The 18003-nt window shown below is 44.6% G+C and overlaps 2 protein-coding genes across 5 annotated transcripts in view; both read left to right on the forward strand.

Moving 5' to 3' along the window:
* TOGARAM1 (TOG array regulator of axonemal microtubules 1) overlaps nucleotides 1-15357 on the forward strand; it is a 55104-nt gene extending 39747 nt beyond the window's left edge. For 3 of the 4 annotated variants that reach the window (XM_075926132.2, XM_014572316.4, XM_075926133.2), the window contains 7 exons: nucleotides 1647-1805; nucleotides 2111-2237; nucleotides 5605-5723; nucleotides 6452-6641; nucleotides 10880-11099; nucleotides 11849-11935; nucleotides 14204-15357. In XM_075926132.2, the coding sequence (XP_075782247.2) occupies nucleotides 1647-1805; nucleotides 2111-2237; nucleotides 5605-5723; nucleotides 6452-6641; nucleotides 10880-11099; nucleotides 11849-11935; nucleotides 14204-14457 (1156 nt within the window). In that variant the 3' untranslated portion in view covers nucleotides 14458-15357. Of the gene's footprint in view, nucleotides 1-1646; nucleotides 1806-2110; nucleotides 2265-5604; nucleotides 5724-6451; nucleotides 6642-10879; nucleotides 11100-11848; nucleotides 11936-14203 lie in introns of those variants that run through there. The other variant, XM_089778263.1, reaches the window with a different exon arrangement.
* Nucleotides 15358-16295: 938 nt separating this feature from the next.
* Nucleotides 16296-18003, forward strand: part of PRPF39 (pre-mRNA processing factor 39) — a 38031-nt gene continuing 36323 nt past the window's right edge. The window contains exon 1 of the mRNA XM_075926127.2: nucleotides 16296-16450. The gene's annotated coding sequence lies outside the window, so the exon portion shown is untranslated. The remainder of the gene's footprint in view (nucleotides 16451-18003) is intronic.

Below are 18003 nucleotides of genomic sequence, written 5' to 3' on the forward strand. Positions count from 1 at the left end.
AAAAATTGAGGGGTTTTGAATGGGTCCAATATGAAGAGAGATTAAAGACTTGGACTTTTCAGCTTAGAAAAGGGGAGCCTAACGGGGAATATGATATAGGTCTATAAAATCATGACAGATGTGGAAAACTGAATACGGAAAAATGTACTTATTCCCACAATATAAGAACTAGGGGTCACCAAATGAAATGAATAGGCAGCAGGTATAAAACAAACAAAAGGAAGCTTTTCTTCACTCAGCGCGCAGTCAACCTGTGGAACTCATTGTCAGAGGATGTTGTGAACACCAGGACTTTAACAGGGTTCAAAAAAGAGCTAGATAGATTCATGGCGGTTAGGTCCACCAATGGCTATTAGCCAGGATGGGTAGGTATGGTGTCCCTAACCTCTGTTTGTTAGAGGCTGGAAATGGATGACAGGAGAGGGATCACATGATGATTTATTGTGTTCCTGCCCTCTGGCCATCTGTATTGGCCACTGTTGGCAGACAGGATACTGGGCTAGTTGGACCTTTGGGCTGACCCATTATGGCTGTTCTTATGACTGTGTGTTGATAGGTACATTTCTTATTATTCATCTTTAAAACAGATAAATTAAATTGTTTAAATTAAGATTTTCTTGGCTTAAAAAGGATAGTGTTTAAAAGAAATAACGTTTCCCATCAGTATTTGCAACCCAATTTTTTGCAGCACTTTGCCAGTGTAGGAGTGTCAGAAAGTATAAATGATTTGAAACAAAAGGGAAATATATTCTTCTATTGTCATTGTGCAGTTGGATATGTGTAGAGTATGTATAGAAAAAGGAATAAAATGAAATTGAATCCAATGGTTTCCCTTTAAAAACGAGCAGTCCTGTGGCACCTTAGAGACTAACAAATATATATATATATATGCACGTGCACATACTTAGCCCTGTGCTCACTATGCTAGCCAACCCCCTCTCTCTGGCTGCTTTTGTGTCCAGAGAACCTGTTAATCTTGCACTGATTATATAGAAAAGTGAACAAACGAAGATCTAGACAAAAAAAAAGTGTTAATTTGTCTGTTGCTCATGTACTTTAGGACTTTAATAGGGTTAAAAAAAGAGCTAGATAGATTCATGGAGGTTAGATCCATCAATGCTTATTAGCCAGGATGGGCAGGAATGGTGTCCCTAGTCTGTTTGGGGAGGGATTACATGGGGATTACCTGTTGTGTTCCCTCCCTCTGGGACATCTGGTATTGGCCACTGTGGGCAGACAGGACACTGGGCTAGATGGACCTTTGGTCCGACCCAGTCTGGCCGTTATGTACTATGCGGTACAGATGGATGTACAGAGATCTGAGTTTCGCAGTTGGTTCCGGTTGAAGCACAAGTAAGTGAGATGCTGAGACTCCCACTTCAAGTAGGCTGATGACATCATTCTGTTGCGCGGCAGGAATTTATATAAATATAAATAAAAGTTTGTCCATTTCTGCTCCACGCCATCTCTTTGTACAAGGCTAGAATAAGTATCCAAATTTCAGCAGTTGGTCAGAAGAGCATTTGCAGCTTGGGTAGAAGGATTAAAACACAGTATTTTCAGTGAGCATTGTTGGAGTGAGAAAATACAGCTTAGCCCTTTCTGTGAGTCATTGGTGACCATACATCTCTTACTATTTCTTTCAGTCATTTGCACACTGCAGTGAGAAGATGCACGGCCCAGCACTTATCAGATGTGGTGGATCGAATGGGACCAGGCCGGATATTATCTGGAATTAAGGATGTTACTGACAGGATCTTACCTGCTGTAGCCAAGTTTGCGCAGGATGGTTCACAAGAAACGAGGTCTGTAGGCAGTAGTGTCACTTACATATAGCAAATAACTGTTCTAAACCAAAGATTATTTTCGTTCTTTAACTTATTAAACTAGCTTTTTCACCTTTTCACATCTGTAAAGTAGTTTTTCTTGAGTGTGGTTTCTTTGGAGGAGTTGGCAAGGGTAGTAAAGTCATATGGTTATCTGAAGGTCTTTCTGCACTTAGAAAATTGCATTTTAAGGTACATCCTCTTGGGATCAATTAGGAATCTAGTAATGAGCCAAATTTCCCTAATATTTTTGGTTAATATGAAATATTTTGCTATGGTTTTAGGTATTATGGTCGAAAGATGCTCTTCAGTATGATGACTCATCCAGACTTTGACAAAATGCTTGAAAAGTATGTGCCATCTAAGGATTTACCTTACATTAAGGAGTCTGTCAGCAGTCTACGTCAAAAGGTATATGGAAAAGCTTTCATCTAACAGGTTAGAAAAAAATAATTTTAGGGAGACTAAATGGCTCATGGTATCTGTAAGGTGATACAAAGCTATCAGTAAGCTGGCAGTCAGATGTGATTTTTAATACAGCCATTCCTCTGGGAAGAAAGGGTGCAAGTCATACCTTCAAGTTGGGTCCTATCCTGTAAAGGACTTGGGGCTTATGGTGGGATAACCAACTGAACATACGTTCCTAAAGCAGGGCTGTGGCTATGAAGGTAAATGCAGTCCTTGGATGTATTAATGGGGACATAGGAATAAGGAAGCGCTGAAACTACCTTTCTGAAACCCTGGCAAAATGCAAGCTGTGCTGTTCAGCGGAGGCTCTTGGCAGGAGGTGTCAGCACATCTAGCTGGCTTTATTACCTAGAGACTGTCCATGGTTCAGACTAAATCTGTGGGACTAAGAGGTACTGTTATGGATCATCCAGCACACTGAAAACCCTTCACCGTGTTCAGAAATGCAGATGCCAAGACCTCTCACAGCACGTTAGGCAAGTTGCAGATCAGGTTAATTCCTTGTGAGAGATGTTGAATTTCACATTTCTGATGATTACCTGCACCTTCCCTGGCACCTAGTACATACCTGGCATTCTAAGAGTCGGTTCTGAACCCTTAACGAGGCAATATGTAGTTAAATCTTCTAAACGTTCTTATTAAAATATTTATTCTTAGCGATGCATCATGGTAGATGCAACCACTTGTAGCTTGCTGCTTTTAAGAGGCTCGTGGTAGTCTGTTCCAGTGACTGCCCAATGGCTTATACCCTGTGTGATGACTTGAAAAGTCAAGTTACATATAAAACAAACGAATACTTCACAGTGAGGAGCATGAAGTGACTTACATCTCTTGAAATTTTATACTGTAACTAGGGATGTGAACAACTAGACGACAAGCAAATGTTTATCGGATAGTTGACACACTAGTCAACTAGTCACTTGCCCCCCTCGCTCCCAGCCCCACCTTGCTGCCTCTATCAGAAAGAGGCAGCAAGCGAGGGGGAAAAGGACTCCCCCACTGACCCCAGGCTCCATGCAGCGCTGCCACTTTGAAATGCCGCAGGAGCGCAGGGCCGGCGGGGGGATTGCTTGAGTCCCCCGCCGGCCCTGTGCTCCCTACAGTGCTTTCGCCTTTGAAGTGTAGTAAGAGCCCTGTATCCTTTTAAAATCCTGTGTCTTAAGACAAGTGAATTAATTTAAAATTGCCCTATACATCCCAGTAGCTATCCACTTCCCAAAATGAAAAGCTAGAAATTTGACAAATTGGCATTGAAAGTTTTAACTAACATACATAATGGGCTTCAGGAGGTAGCCGAGTTAGTCTGTACAGGATATATAATGGGTAGAAATCACTCCGTATTCTAGGTATTTGCACAGCTCAGATATTTAATCCAATAATTGCGGGATCATTAGGAGCATCTAAATGTAAAGATGACAACTTGAATAATCAGTTTCTCAATAAACTGCATATGGAAATAGACTAGTCTCTGGTGACTTTCTCCTTTGAAGCCTTAAACGGGGCCATGGATCAAGCAGTAGCAGTCGATGGTGTTCAGCTTTGGGTAGTTTGGGCTATCACCAGAGGATGTTGCTTTGACGCATTAATCAGGAAGGCATGAGGTGGAGGGGGAAACTGAAAGGAAATGAAGAGGTGAAATTGTGTGTGTTAAGTATCTTTCCTATTTATATTAATTGAATTAATATAATCAGTGAGTTTACAGTATTTCATCTTGGCCATGGTAAGTGATGTTAATACTAGGAGTCATTGGTCGTAGTATAAATTGTTATTGCTTTGGAATACAGTTGTATTGCAACTAGGGATGTTAAAAAGTGTTTTGGGTTTTTTTGGTAAACATGTAACCACTGAAATTTTCAGTGGTTACACATATACATGCGGGGGGAGGCGGCTCCTGCTTGCCTCCTGTGCTGCTGCCTCTGTATCATTGGTTAACTGTTTAACCATGTGCACTGTCAGACCAATCGGATAGCTTTCTTTGATAGGATATGGGGAAGTGGTGGACGTGGTATACCTAGACTTTAGTAAAGCATTTGATATGGTCCCACATGACCTTATCAATAAACTAGGGAAATACAACCAAGATGGGGCAACTATAAGGTGGGTGCATACTGATTGGATAACCGTTGTCAGAGAGTAGTGATTAATCCTTGATAGTCATGCTGGAAGGGTACAAGAAGTGGGGTTCCGCAGGGGTCTGGTTTGGGTCTGGTTCTGTTCAATATCTTCATCAATGATTTAGGTGATGGCATAGGAGAGGATGCTTATTAAGTTTGCAGATGATACCAAGCTGGGAGGGGTTGCAAGTTCTTTGGAGGATAGGATCATGCTTTGGAGGATCCAGTCAAACTGGAGAAATTGTCTGAAGTAAATAGGATGAAGTTTAATAAGGACAAATGCAAAGTGCTCCACTTAGGACAGAACAATCTGTTTCACGCACACAGAATGGGAAGCGACTGTCTAGGAAGGAGTCCGGCAGAAAAAGATCTAGGGGGTCATAAGCTAAATAAGAGTATAACAGTGTGAAACTGTTGCAAAAAAAAGCAAACATGATTCTGGGATGCATAAATAGGAGTGCGAGCAAGACATAAGAGGTAATTCTTCTGTTCTACTCTGCATTGATTAAGTCACAGTTGGAGTATTGTTTCGAGTTCTGGGCACCACATTTCAAAAAGGAGAAACTGGAGAAGAGCAAAAAAATATTTAAAGTGTAGAAAACATGAGCTGTAAGGGAAGACTGAAGAATTGGGCTTGTTTAGTTTGAAAAAGAGAAGACTTGAGGGGGGGATGGGACATGATAGCAATTTTCAAGTAACTAAAATGGAGTCACAAGGAGAATGGAGAAAATTTGTTCTCCTTGGTCTCGGAGGATAGAACAAGAATCAATGGGCTCAGATTGCAGCAAGGGAGGTTTAGGTTGGATATTAGGAAAATTTCCCAACAGTCAGGGTGGTTAAACACTGGAATAAATTGCCTAGGGAAGGTTGTGGACTCTCCATCACTTGAGATATTTAAGAGCAGGTTAGATTGGCATCTGGCAGGGAGGACCTAGATGGTCCCGCCATGAGGGCAGAGGGCTGGACTTGATGACCTCTCAATATCCTTTCCAGTTCTAGTGTTCTGTGATTCCTAATTGCAACTAGATTGTATCTATGAAAAGAGACAGAAGCAATGACAGATTAGATTTGCTTTGTTGCAACAAGTGGACTACATGGTACTACAATTTGATCAACCATTCGGCTTGCTAGTAAAATGCTTCTGACACCATGGCTGAGTACTGGGTAATCTCTTATTTATTTTCACATATTTGCAGGGCCTAGGAGAGATGCCTCTAGACACACCCTCAGCTAAAGGAAGACGTTCTCATACAGGTAGCATTGGACATTCCAGATCATCATCGACTTCGAGAGATGCTCTCAATATCACTGAAAGGTAGCATTATCTTGCCATTTTGCATACTCTAGTAACAATTACTCTCTAGGAAATGGCATGGAGTCTCCTAGCCAACTGGAGATAATAGAAAACCTTATTCATGGCCTTTGCAATGTGAGAGCTCAGCCTCGGAGGAATACAAGAGTACCTCTCGACCACAGATTGAAGTGACCGGTTGTGGATGTGAGCCTTCAGTCCAAGGAGGCTGAAACATGTTGGCTTCAGATGCCTCAAAATACTTTTCTCTGCCCATCAGAATCAACTCTATTTTGCTCAGGTTCATTTTCAGCCAGCATTAGCTGATCTCATTAGGGTGGGTAAGTGGAGCCAGCCGCTCTGGTGCAGAGCTGCTGGGAGAGCAGAAATGGGCTGTGAATTATGAGGGGTCGGAACAGGGGCCCTAAGCACTTCCTCTTTATGCCTTTGTACAGTAGCATGAGCGGGCCCAGATGCTTGCATAGGCCTCACAGGCCCTGCTAGTCAGAAGAATCCGATCTTGCAGGTGCACTTACAGTTGGATCCACACTGAAATCCTTGCGAACCATAGGGTATGGCAAGAAATGGTTCATTGTAAATGAGCCACTTGAGAAATTCCCAAATGCCTTTGCTAGGAAGTTTTTCCATTTTAGTTTTTGATATTTGTATAGCTGAGAATGTTCACTACCTAGAAATGTCCGACTGTTATGCAAATAACAGCAATCCTTTCCCCCTTCCTCGTCCCCTCACAGAGAGTTTACAGAAGCACGTGAGATGATGAGAAAACCAGTTGCTCGTAACTCACTAGAAAGTGCAGAATACGTGAAGGTTATTACAAGTTTACTGAATGCAAAAGATTTCCGGGACAGAATTAATGGAATTAAACAACTGTTGTCAGACACCGAGAACAATCAAGAACTCGTTGTTGCGAACATTGTGAAGGTAACTGTATACAAAACCACCGTCTTTGAAAGGCTCATTAAGCTTCATCCTGATTCTCTGTAGGAAAAGCCTTGATAATAAGAATGCGCTGCTTCAGAGATTCTCATTACTAAAAACATTGCTTTGTTCTTTTACTATGACAGTCTGACAAACAGGAGAGTTCCAGACCAAATGGGGAGTAGCTCAGGCCTGGTTAAAAAAGCGATGAGGTACAAAAATAGTGGGAAACAAATGGGGAAAGAGAGGGGCTTAGAGCTGTGTCTTAGAGATTGAAAGGGAAGGGATTGGAAAGACTGGGGAAGGCCAAATATCTGATTACAGAAATAATGTTGGAGCATTTTTTCCAATTACATCGGTTTTATTTTCATCTTAATTCCATGTTAAATTGTTGTGTGAATTAAACAAATCTATTACCCAGTTTGGATTTTCTCATTGTTACAGTTCTACCACCACTGTGTGAGCACTTGACTTTTACCTAGTCTTTTTTTAGGAAGGTCTCAACTGCATTAGCTAAAGGACTCAGGAGCCACTTAAGCAATCTTTCCGTGGCTTGCTTATTTTTGTGGTAGTTGGGCTTGGGGTATAATTGTTCTACATGTTGTATAAAGGAGGACATAACATCTGCCTGAAACCTTAGGTCTGATAAGTAAGGAAAACACACAAAAGTGGAAGAGAGACATACTATCAAAATTAGTACTCAAAAACTCCTGTGTTGTGTGTGAATTAAGATTGGTCTGTACAGAGCATGACTTACAGAAAATGCAAAAAGCAAAGGAATGAAAAGTTAATGTATCTGATGTGCTGGACCTTTTATTATTCCCCCTCCCCAGGGATGCCCGCCCACCTCATCACTAGACCCAGCACCAAACAAGACCACACTCAGCAATCTTAATCTGTCTTTAGTAGAGATGCTAGTATCCAGCACCCTTTCCCCCCAGTTCCTCTCTATCAACAACTGCCAGCCTTCCCTCAGCTTTCTTTACTATCTGTTCAGCCATAGTTGCTGAAAGTCTCACTCACTCTTGTTTGGGAACTTGAAGGAGAAGAGGTCTATTTCTGTTCCGAGGGTTTTTTTTTGTGTGTGTGTGTTTGCTTGCTTGCTTGCTTGCTAAGGAATATCATGTCTACCAAATAACAGCCTAAAATAGATTAGATGAAAACCCTGACAGAAACTCCTTACCTTTTATGGAGTTCTACATGGATCAGTTCTTGGACCAACACTAGTCAATGTTCTTATCAGTGATCTAGAAGAAAATATAAAACCATTGCTGGTAGAATTTGCAGATGACACAAAAATGGATAGTGCGGTAAATAGTGAGGGTGTTAAGTCAGTTACGCAGATAGATCTGGATTACTTGGTAGGGTGGTTCACAGAATCTATTATAGATATTTATAATATAGGGAAGTGTTCCTTAGCCTTTTTTTAATTAAGTACCCCCAGTACCTACAGTTTTCAGACACACACAGTTTTTTTCTACCATTGCAACACATTTGTTTAAACAACTTAATTGTAGCCGGGCGGGCGATGAAATCTTTGGGTGTAAAAAGTACAAAAATAATAAAGCACTGTAAAACTTAACTGAAATTTGGAGAAAACTGAATTTTTGTTTTGTGTTGATGTACCCCCCCCAGACTTCTCTTGAGTACCCCTGAGGGTACTTGTACCACTGGTTGAGAAATACTGATAAAGGTTGCTTTTGGATACTAGCTTAACCATAAATTCCTTTTTTAAACCCAAAGGCCTAAAGGATATTTATACAATTGTTGTGAACATGTCTAATAGCCTAAATGCTAGGCAGCTACTGCATTCAAACAATAACAAAACATTTATAATCATTTGATCAAAATACTTATAAAAGAGCTAATTCAGAGGATGCTGTTACCAATATTGGCCAACTCCAAGTTGTTTAGGTATTGGCAATAAACCTTAAAAGAGCTTACCCTTTTACAGCCTGTAACAAATAAATGATGTCATTGCTAATGGCTAACTAGCTAAAAACTAGGGTTTTGGCGGTTTGGGGTCATTGCTGGTTTCCCTGGTGCTGTCATTCCTCATTAACTGTTCCTGATAACTGGGGCCTTGTCTCTCTTCTATCTTGTCAGCTAGCTGTCAGGTCCAACTTTTCAATTAAGCCACATACTCTCAAGGCCTTCCCACAGCAGCTAACAGACCTGCATTGTACATGGCCTACAACACTTTTTAAACTAATTTAACTATTACTTAAACTGCAAAGCACATATATTTTTCTTCATTCCCACAGTTCATTTGTAAATATGCATTTAATGCAGCCAGTTATAAGAATATAATGCATCTAGAAACAAAGAATCCAGGCCCTACGCCTACAGAATGGGCACCGTATCTTGGAATGGTAGAAAGGCAGCTGAATGTGAATTTCCTTTATAGCTCCCTAGCAAGCAGACAAGCTTTTTGTGGCAGCAGGACCCTTCTGGAGGAAGAATAGTCAGTGCAGATTGTCGCTCTGATTCTAATCTTGTATTTCCTGAGCATATACGGTGTGCTTGTATTTCCTGAGCAAACAAGGAGTCATGTGGCACCTTGAAGACTAACAGGTTTATTAGGGCGTAAGCTTTGGTGGGCTGCTGCTCACTTTGTCATGCCTCTGACAAAGAAAGCTACAGCCCATGAAATCTTATGCCCTAATAAACTTGCTAGTTTTTAAGGTGCTATAAGACTCCTTGTTGTTTTTGCTGAAACAAACTAACATGGCTACTCCTGAGACAGATAAACTAGTTTAATTCCTTCACATAGGACAATTAGTCATTCAGGTAATCAGGTCAGATCACAAGTGGTTTACTATATGCAATTAGACATTCCGGCAATAATATTAATACTTCACAAGTCTTATCTAAATGATATAATATCCTCTTCTGATCTGAGTCAATAGAATACAGTAATGAAGCATTATAAGACAGGAACAGGATTTAGCGTTTCCAACTAATTAGATCACATTGTTGAACTTCTAACAAGATATAGGTTGACAGACAGACACAAACACTTAGCATCTATCCTTGATTCCTAGTGCTACAAATCAATGGGTTAATGAGTCTGGTCTAGGACAGCTCCTTGAAATCCACATACAAGTAGATTGTCTTGATTACATTTTAGTGCCTTGTGTTGAGACACCCAAAAGCTGACTATTCTGTCCGTGTCACAAAGATGCTTTATTTATCTCAAACAAAACTTGTGGGTTTTAATACAGAAATTGCTAAATGAGGTTCTCTGTATTACCAATGTTATGCACGAGGTCAGACGAGCAATGACTCTTAAACTTTCCAGACTATTGTACCCCAAGGAGACTGATTTGTCTTGTGTACCCCCAAGTTTAACTTAAAAACTACTTGCTTATGGTAAAAAATCAAGTGTCAGCACACTAGCACTGAATAGTGGCTGACTTTCTAATTTTTACAATATAATTATAAAAGAAATCAATTGTAAGTACAATATTTATATTCTATTTCAGTGTACCATACCTAGAGCAGTATAATCAAGTCAGTGTCTGTATGAAATTTTAGTTTGCATTGAGTTGGATAGTGCTTTTTATGTAACCTGTTGTAAAATTAGACAAATGTCTTGATGAGTTAATATCCCCTGGAAAAGGTTGACACATCTCCCAGGGATACACGTACCCATGGCTGAGAACCAGTGGAATAGGTGATGATAATGGTCTCTTCTGGCCTTAAAAGACTGTAACTAGAAATAGTTGTCTTGTCTGTTTAGTCTTTGCTTCTGGAAGGCAAAAACTACTTTGGTGTACTTGGATTTTATTATTTGTGTTGTGATAGCAAGTAGGGGTTGAAATCATAGACCAAGCTCCCACTGTTACGTGTGTCTATAAAATGCTATGGTAGGGGACACTCTACTCTTCTCATGCAAATTGTAGAAATTCAGTCTATTGCAATGAGAAGCCTTGGTTAAAAAATGAGTAGCACAAAAAAATACAGCTATCGGATCAAAAACTTACAGACGGGTAGTAGTGTAATCTTACTGAATTGTCCAGGAATTACTAGAATACATATGAACTGAGATAAAATTGAACTATATACAATATAATGTCAAATACGGTTTTACCTTGGGGGGAAAAAAGATAAATTCCCCGATGATTGCATATCAAAGTCTTGTTTTGGTTAAAATGCGCAACTCAGGTCACTCAGATAATGTGTGTGAGGGTAAAACATCAACCTACCCTAATTCCTGTGATGTTTGTATACTTTTTCAGATTTTTGATGCTTTCAAGTCTCGCTTACATGACTCCAACAGCAAAGTAAATCAGGTAGCTCTAGAGACAATGTACAAGATGATTCCTTTGCTGAAAGATAACTTATCACCTGTTATCAACATGTTGATTCCAGCCATGGTTGACAACAACCTGAACTCCAAGAATCCAGGGATCTATGCTGCTGCCACAAATGTTATTCAAGCTCTTTGTCAACATTTAGGTAACAAACTGTTTGAAAAAGCCAGTCTTTATAAACTGTTTCTTCCAAGCCATTGTGTATGTCTGGAGGGTTGGAGAGTGTTTAAGTATGTAGATAATCCCAGTTTAGATTGATTTTGGTGTGTTGGAAAGCATGGAGGGAAAAAGCTATCCATTTCCATTTCCACTTCCACATTGCAGTCACATCTGTACACTGTTTGCCCTAATCAGTCGTACACTAGGGATGTAAAATCCTGTTTAACCAGTTAACTGATTAAAGAGGGTGTGAATGGAGCTTGCTGGTTGGAACCAACTGTCTGCTAGCCATTCACATCCCTATCCTACACAGCACGGACATTGATGGAACAGTGTTGTTGTAAGTCAATTTATATAACTGAGGAAGGGGCGCAGTCCTGCAGATTAAGGAGCACCTGCTGGGAGGGCTTTAATAGAATTTAAAAGTGTAAAGCAACTCTGAGGACTACGCTTAGGGTTTTAGCTGCCATGTACTTTTCTAACTCTATGCATGTGTAGTAGTTAGTCTTTCCAATAAATCAGTTCTCTGATAGCTATTCATAAAAATTCACAAGTTTAAAAAAAAGGTGATCTTCAATGAAGGAGAAACTTTCTGTCTTGGTTCAGTAGTTTTTAAATAAATGGTGAACTGAAGATTCCATTTTATAAAGTTATTTTTATTTTGCCTATATACCTTGCTGTTGTGTAAATGTGTGTATTCCGATGGTTTTAACATCTTTTATTCTTTGAATTTAGATAACTACTTGCTTCTCCAACCATTCTGCACAAAGGCCCAGTTTTTGAATGGAAAAGCAAAACAGGACATGACAGAAAAGCTTGCTGGTAAAGTTGCATGTTGTTTTGCAAGTTCACTTTTGCTTGTATTCTATTTTCATTTGCCAAACTCACTTCTTGATGCAGGCAGCTGTTTATCACGAAAGTAATAGTATTGCATTTGGCAGAGATGCCCCGCAGCTACAGAAATCATGGGCATTGCCCACACAGCAATTCTCATGTCGAGTGCTCTGAGATGAAATAGTATTTTAAGCCAAAGGAGCAGATACACTAGTTGGTTGGATACTCCTGCAAAGGGGGCCATGGCCCAAATGACAGTGTAACCTTAATAGTTCTTGCCATATTGCTGGTTAGTTTTCATCTGGGACTGTGCTGTCAGTATTTCCATAACTGAAATAGGGTTTATTGTCACTTGGGTCGTGGTCACCCCAGGTGCTCTCTGCATCTTTGTGGAACAAGCCAGAAGACTGGGAGCTGTAGGAGAGGTTTGCTTACTCCTCTGTCATTTCTGGTGCTATATCTTTCCCACATCTGTACCTTTTTGAGGTAATCTTACAGTAATCTTACAATTAAACATGTAAAGTAAAATCTCTCCTAGTGTCTGGTTAATTAATATGTCAATTAGATGCTAGTGGCTGCAGAGGAACCCCGCTCCCCTTTTAGATTGTCCCAGACAGTTCACTAGGAGATGTAAGTAATTCTCCTCATTTGAATAGTGTCCTTATGGGTGCTGCGCTTCACATGTGCGTGTGCCTTCAGTGAATAATCTTCATTAGCAGGACCCGTTCCGGTCCCACATATGCTCTACTCTGCCTTGTCATGTTCTAGTGAAATTAATGGTACTAAATAGCTATGTACTCTGGTGATAAGATGAACATATGCCTGCAATATTTATGCTTTGAAGTCCTTAAATCTTAAGTAGGGGAATTAATTATTTATTCCTTTACTGCTCCAATGTGGTTAGTTCTGTCTGTTATGCCCCCAGTGTTACAGAACATATCATAGATCTGGAAGAGACCTCAGGAGGTCATCAAGTCCAGCCCCGTACCCAAGGCAGAACATAAGAATGGCCATACTGGGTCAGACCAAAGGTCCATCCAGCCCAATACTCTGTCTGCCCACAGTGGCCAATGCCAGTTGTCCCCAGAGGGAATGAATCGAAAATGTACCGATGAAGCGATCTCTTTCCTGCCATCCATCTCCACCCTCTGACAAACAGAGGCTAGGGACACCGTTCCTTACCCATCCTGGCTAATAGCCATTAATGGACTTAACCTCCATGAATTGATCTAGTTCTCTTTGAAACCCTGTTATAGTCCTAGCCTTCACAAACTCCTCAGGCAAGGAGTTCCACAGATGGACTATGCGCTGTGTGAAGAAGAACTTCCTTTTATTTGTTTTAAACCTGCTGCCCATTAGTTTCATTTGGCGGCCCCTAGTTCTTATATTATGAAAACAAGTAAATAACTTTTCCTTATTCACTTTCTCCACACCACTTATTGTTTTATAGACCTCTATCATATCCCTCCTTAGTCTCCTCTTTTCCAAGCTGAAAAGTCCCAGTCTCTTTAATCTCTCCTTATATGGGACCTGTTCCAAACCCCTCATCATTTTAGTTGTCCTTCTCTGAACCTTTTCTAATGCCAGTATATCTTTTTTGAGATGAGGAGACCACATCTGTACGCAGTATTCAAGATGTGGGCGTACCGTGGATTTATATACGGGCAATAAGATATTCTCCGTCTTATTCTCTATCCCTTTTTTAATGATTCCTAATATCCTGTTTGCTTTTTTGACTGCCGCTGCACACTGCGTGGACGTCTTCAGAGAACTATCCACGATGACTCCAAGATCTCTTTCCGGATATGTTCTTATGTTCTTTTCTACCACTTGGGTAATGGGCTAGTTAGCCTTTTGGGTTCTCCTCAGACCATCCCACTCTATCAGTCAGGCACAGCTTTACTGAGGTTTACCTGGCAGTGACCATTGGATCCCCAGTGAAATCAGCAGACTGTTTGTTGCCCAGCACTTTGTCAGTTATCCTACACACAAACTGCAATTCTGATGCAGTACAGTTATAATAACCCTATCTCAAAATGTCATCTTTTTCTAGATTTATTGGACGTTTTAAAAATGAATGTTTATAACTATTAACTAGTGATCTATGGATAGTTCTTTAAAAAGTAATACACCTATGAGGGGGAGATGATTTTTAAGTGATAGTATTTAAATTGGCTTCATAGATATTTTATTTGCAAAGAAAATACAAATATACAACATAGTGAATTTTTTTGCACGTTCTCTTAATTCTTTCAGATCTTGTTACAGAGCTGTACCCACGGAAGCCTCATGCTGTGGAGCAGAAAGTTTTAATTGTCCTGTGGCATCTCTTAGGAAACATGACAAATAGTGGCTCTCTTCCTGGAGCTGGAGGAAATATTCGGACAGCTACAGCTAAATTATCAAAAGCACTTTTTGCACAAATGGGTCAAAGCCTGTTAGTCCACGCTGCATCTCAGCCCCCACACATCAAACAGAGTTTAGAAGAATTTCTTGATATAGCTACCTAAAGTAAATTGTGTATGTGTGTAGAACAGTCAATACATATGTTGTATGACAGACTGGTAACTGTTTACATGAAGACAAGTGAAACAATTCTAAAGTTGCTTTTTCACAGTGCCTGCACTTTCATGTAGAAAACTAGAATAGCTGCCTTTAATGACAACCTGTAGAGCACCTCACTGTCCTGTATCAGCACACGTACACCAAATCAGTATAACACTCATGAACTTGCCTCACTGGTGTTGCTTGCAGGCCACATGGAAGTATCTATGGTCTTTAAAGAGAAGTCAGTCCTGCTCATTTGCACTCTTCTTTAGAAATTACAGCACAGTACCCCATGTGTAATAATAGATATGAAATTTGTAATAATATACTTTTATTATGTAATCATGTTCTGACATGTTTTCTCACTTAGCCTTACTTATGTAAGTGGAAAAAAAATCCTTGAGTGATATATATGGTACTAAGAACGGGTCTGTGACATTTGTGAAAAATATGTATTTCTTAAATCAATCCACTTACGATTGTGCAGTATTAGCTTGCTATTGCTCCTGTTACCTTGATATAACGTTTGACAGTTGGGCATAATCAGCTGCACAGATGTAAAATTTTAACAGGTTATAATGAAGCATGAGAAATGTAGAAAATGAATAATTTTTACAGATTTCAAAATACATGTCTTAAAAATTCATGTGGTGAATGTAACTTTCATCTTTTTGTTTAAAAACACTAAATTTTATCTGTCAAATATTTATAACGGTGTTCTCTCAGCCCACGTGTGTAATTCTGAACAACATAGTGCCAGGTCTTCAATAGCTTTTTTCAGAGTTCTTCAGCTACAAGTACTGTACTCATTTTAAAAAGAAAAAAGGAATGTTATAAAAATAAATGGATTTATTTCTGTAAAAGTGTGACGTTTCATTTAAACTTCCTCCCTTTAGATGCAGAAGGAAAAATCATAGACAACCAAACTTACAACAAAGACTGTTAGCTATAATGTTCTCATTTACCCTTGATATAATGATGACAATTACCATGAAGCAAGGTTCAGTTTTACGGTCAATGATGCCTAGCACTATGATGATGAAAAGTGTATTTCCCCCCTTAAAGTGTGAATTCAAGGAAATCACACCACTTGCTCTTTCGTGGTCCGCTTCCCTTAGATACACTTGACTGGAAAATCACTTGTAGATATGACAGGATTCTCAGTCCTTGCTTTTAGCTCCTTAATGCACGCCAGGGTGCCAGGGTGGCCAAAGGCCCCTGCTGCGGCGGGGCTGGCGGTACCCACTGCTTGCGGGGCACAAGGCCACGGGGGCTGGCTGGATCCGCTCCCGGGGCGGAGGTGCTGCCAGCCCCGACTCGGTGCAGCCCCTCAGCTCTATGGCGGAGCGGTGATGTTGGCGGGAGGCACGACAGTTCCCTGCGTTCTGCGCCCCTGGCTGGGACCCTGCTGTGTGAGGGGCAGTGCAGCCCTAAGCCAGGCAGGGGATCCAGCTGCTGCAGCCCAGCAATTCCCCGTGTGCGCGGGGGGGGGGGCGGGTTGAGCCTGGCGGGCCCGCGCCGGCTTCCCCATGCGCGCGGGGGGGGGGGGGGGGGGCGGGTTGCGGCCTCTCTGCAGGGCGGCGGTGGGGTAGGCCCCTAAGCCCCGCCCCCTGCTCCCTCAGAGGCGCGCCGCCGGGGAGGCGGGGCAGGAGCCGCCCTGAGGGGAACCCTCCGCACGCGGCACGTGCTCCGCGCCACGCTCAGGCGGGACGCGCCTTTCGGCCAGCGGGTAGCTCGGCGTCGCGCATGCGCGCGGCAAAGCGCGAGACCGGGGTGGGGACTAGCGCACGCGTCGTGGGGGACGGGCGGCGCATGCGTAACGGTTTCCCCGCCCTTCCCCGTCGGCGTGCGGGGCGGCGGCGCAGGCGCAGTGTCGCGGGGCGTCGTGCGCGCTCCCGCGGGGTCTGGCGGAGTCGGTGCGGCCCAGCGGGCCTGTGGCCTAGAGCCCCGCGCCAGGTGAGAGGGGGGGGGGTGAGAGCGCGGCGCTAGCCGGGGGGGGGGCAGCTTTCAACTCCCCCGCCCCCCCCCGCACCTGGCAGACTGGCCGGGGGGGGGGGGCAGCTTTCAACTCCCCCGCCCCCCCCCGCACCTGGCAGACTGGCCGGGGGGGGCAGCTTTCAACTCCCCCGCCCCCCCCCCCCCGCACCTGGCAGACTGGCCTGGGGGGGGGCAGCTTTCAACTCCCCCGCCCCCCCCCGCACCTGGCAGACTGGCCTGGGGGGGGCAGCTTTCAACTCCCCCGCCCCCCCCCGCACCTGGCAGACTGGCCGGGGGGGGCAGCTTTCAACTCCCCCGCCCCCCCCCCCCGCACCTGGCAGACTGGCCTGGGGGGGGGGCAGCTTTCAACTCCCCCGCCCCCCCCCCCGCACCTGGCAGACTGGCCTGGGGGGGGGCAGCTTTCAACTCCCCCCGTCCCCCCCGCACCTGGCAGACTGGCCTGGGGGGGGGGCAGCTTTCAACTCCCCCGCCCCCCCCCCGCACCTGGCAGACTGGCCTGGGGGGGGGGCAGCTTTCAACTCCCCCGCCCCCCCCCCGCACCTGGCAGACTGGCCTGGGGGGGGGGCAGCTTTCAACTCCCCCGCCCCCCCCCGCACCTGGCAGACTGGCCTGGGGGGGGCAGCTTTCAACTCCCCCGCCCCCCCCCCCGCACCTGGCAGACTGGCCTGGGGGGGGGGCAGCTTTCAACTCCCCCGCCCCCCCCCCCCGCACCTGGCAGACTGGCCTGGGGGGGGGGCAGCTTTCAACTCCCCCGCCCCCCCCCCGCACCTGGCAGACTGGCCTGGGGGGGGGGCAGCTTTCAACTCCCCCGCCCCCCCCCCGCACCTGGCAGACTGGCCTGGGGGGGGGCAGCTTTCAACTCCCCCGCCCCCCCCCGCACCTGGCAGACTGGCCTGGGGGGGGCAGCTTTCAACTCCCCCGCCCCCCCCCCCCCGCACCTGGCAGACTGGCCGGGGGGGGGCAGCTTTCAACTCCCCCCGCCCCCCCCGCACCTGGCAGACTGGCCTGGGGGGGGCAGCTTTCAACTCCCCCGCCCCCCCCGCACCTGGCAGACTGGCCTGGGGGGGGCAGCTTTCAACTCCCCCCGCCCCCCCCCGCACCTGGCAGACTGGCCTGGGGGGGGCAGCTTTCAACTCCCCCCGCCCCCCCCCCGCACCTGGCAGACTGGCCTGGGGGGGGCAGCTTTCAACTCCCCCCGCCCCCCCCCCGCACCTGGCAGACTGGCCTGGGGGGGGCAGCTTTCAACTCCCCCGCCCCCCTCCGCACCTGGCAGACTGGCCTGGGGGGGGCAGCTTTCAACTCCCCCGCCCCCCCCCGCACCTGGCAGACTGGCCGGGGGGGGGCAGCTTTCAACTCCCCCGCCCCCCCCGCACCTGGCAGACTGGCCTGGGGGGGGGCAGCTTTCAACTCCCCCGCCCCCCCCGCACCTGGCAGACTGGCCGGGGGGGGGCAGCTTTCAACTCCCCCGGCCCCCCCCCCCGCACCTGGCAGACTGGCCGGGGGGGGCAGCT

The sequence above is a fragment of the Pelodiscus sinensis genome, chromosome 5 (assembly GCF_052426305.1).
Source record: "Pelodiscus sinensis isolate ZL-2025 chromosome 5, ASM5242630v1, whole genome shotgun sequence".
Classification (NCBI taxonomy): domain Eukaryota; kingdom Metazoa; phylum Chordata; order Testudines; family Trionychidae; genus Pelodiscus; species Pelodiscus sinensis.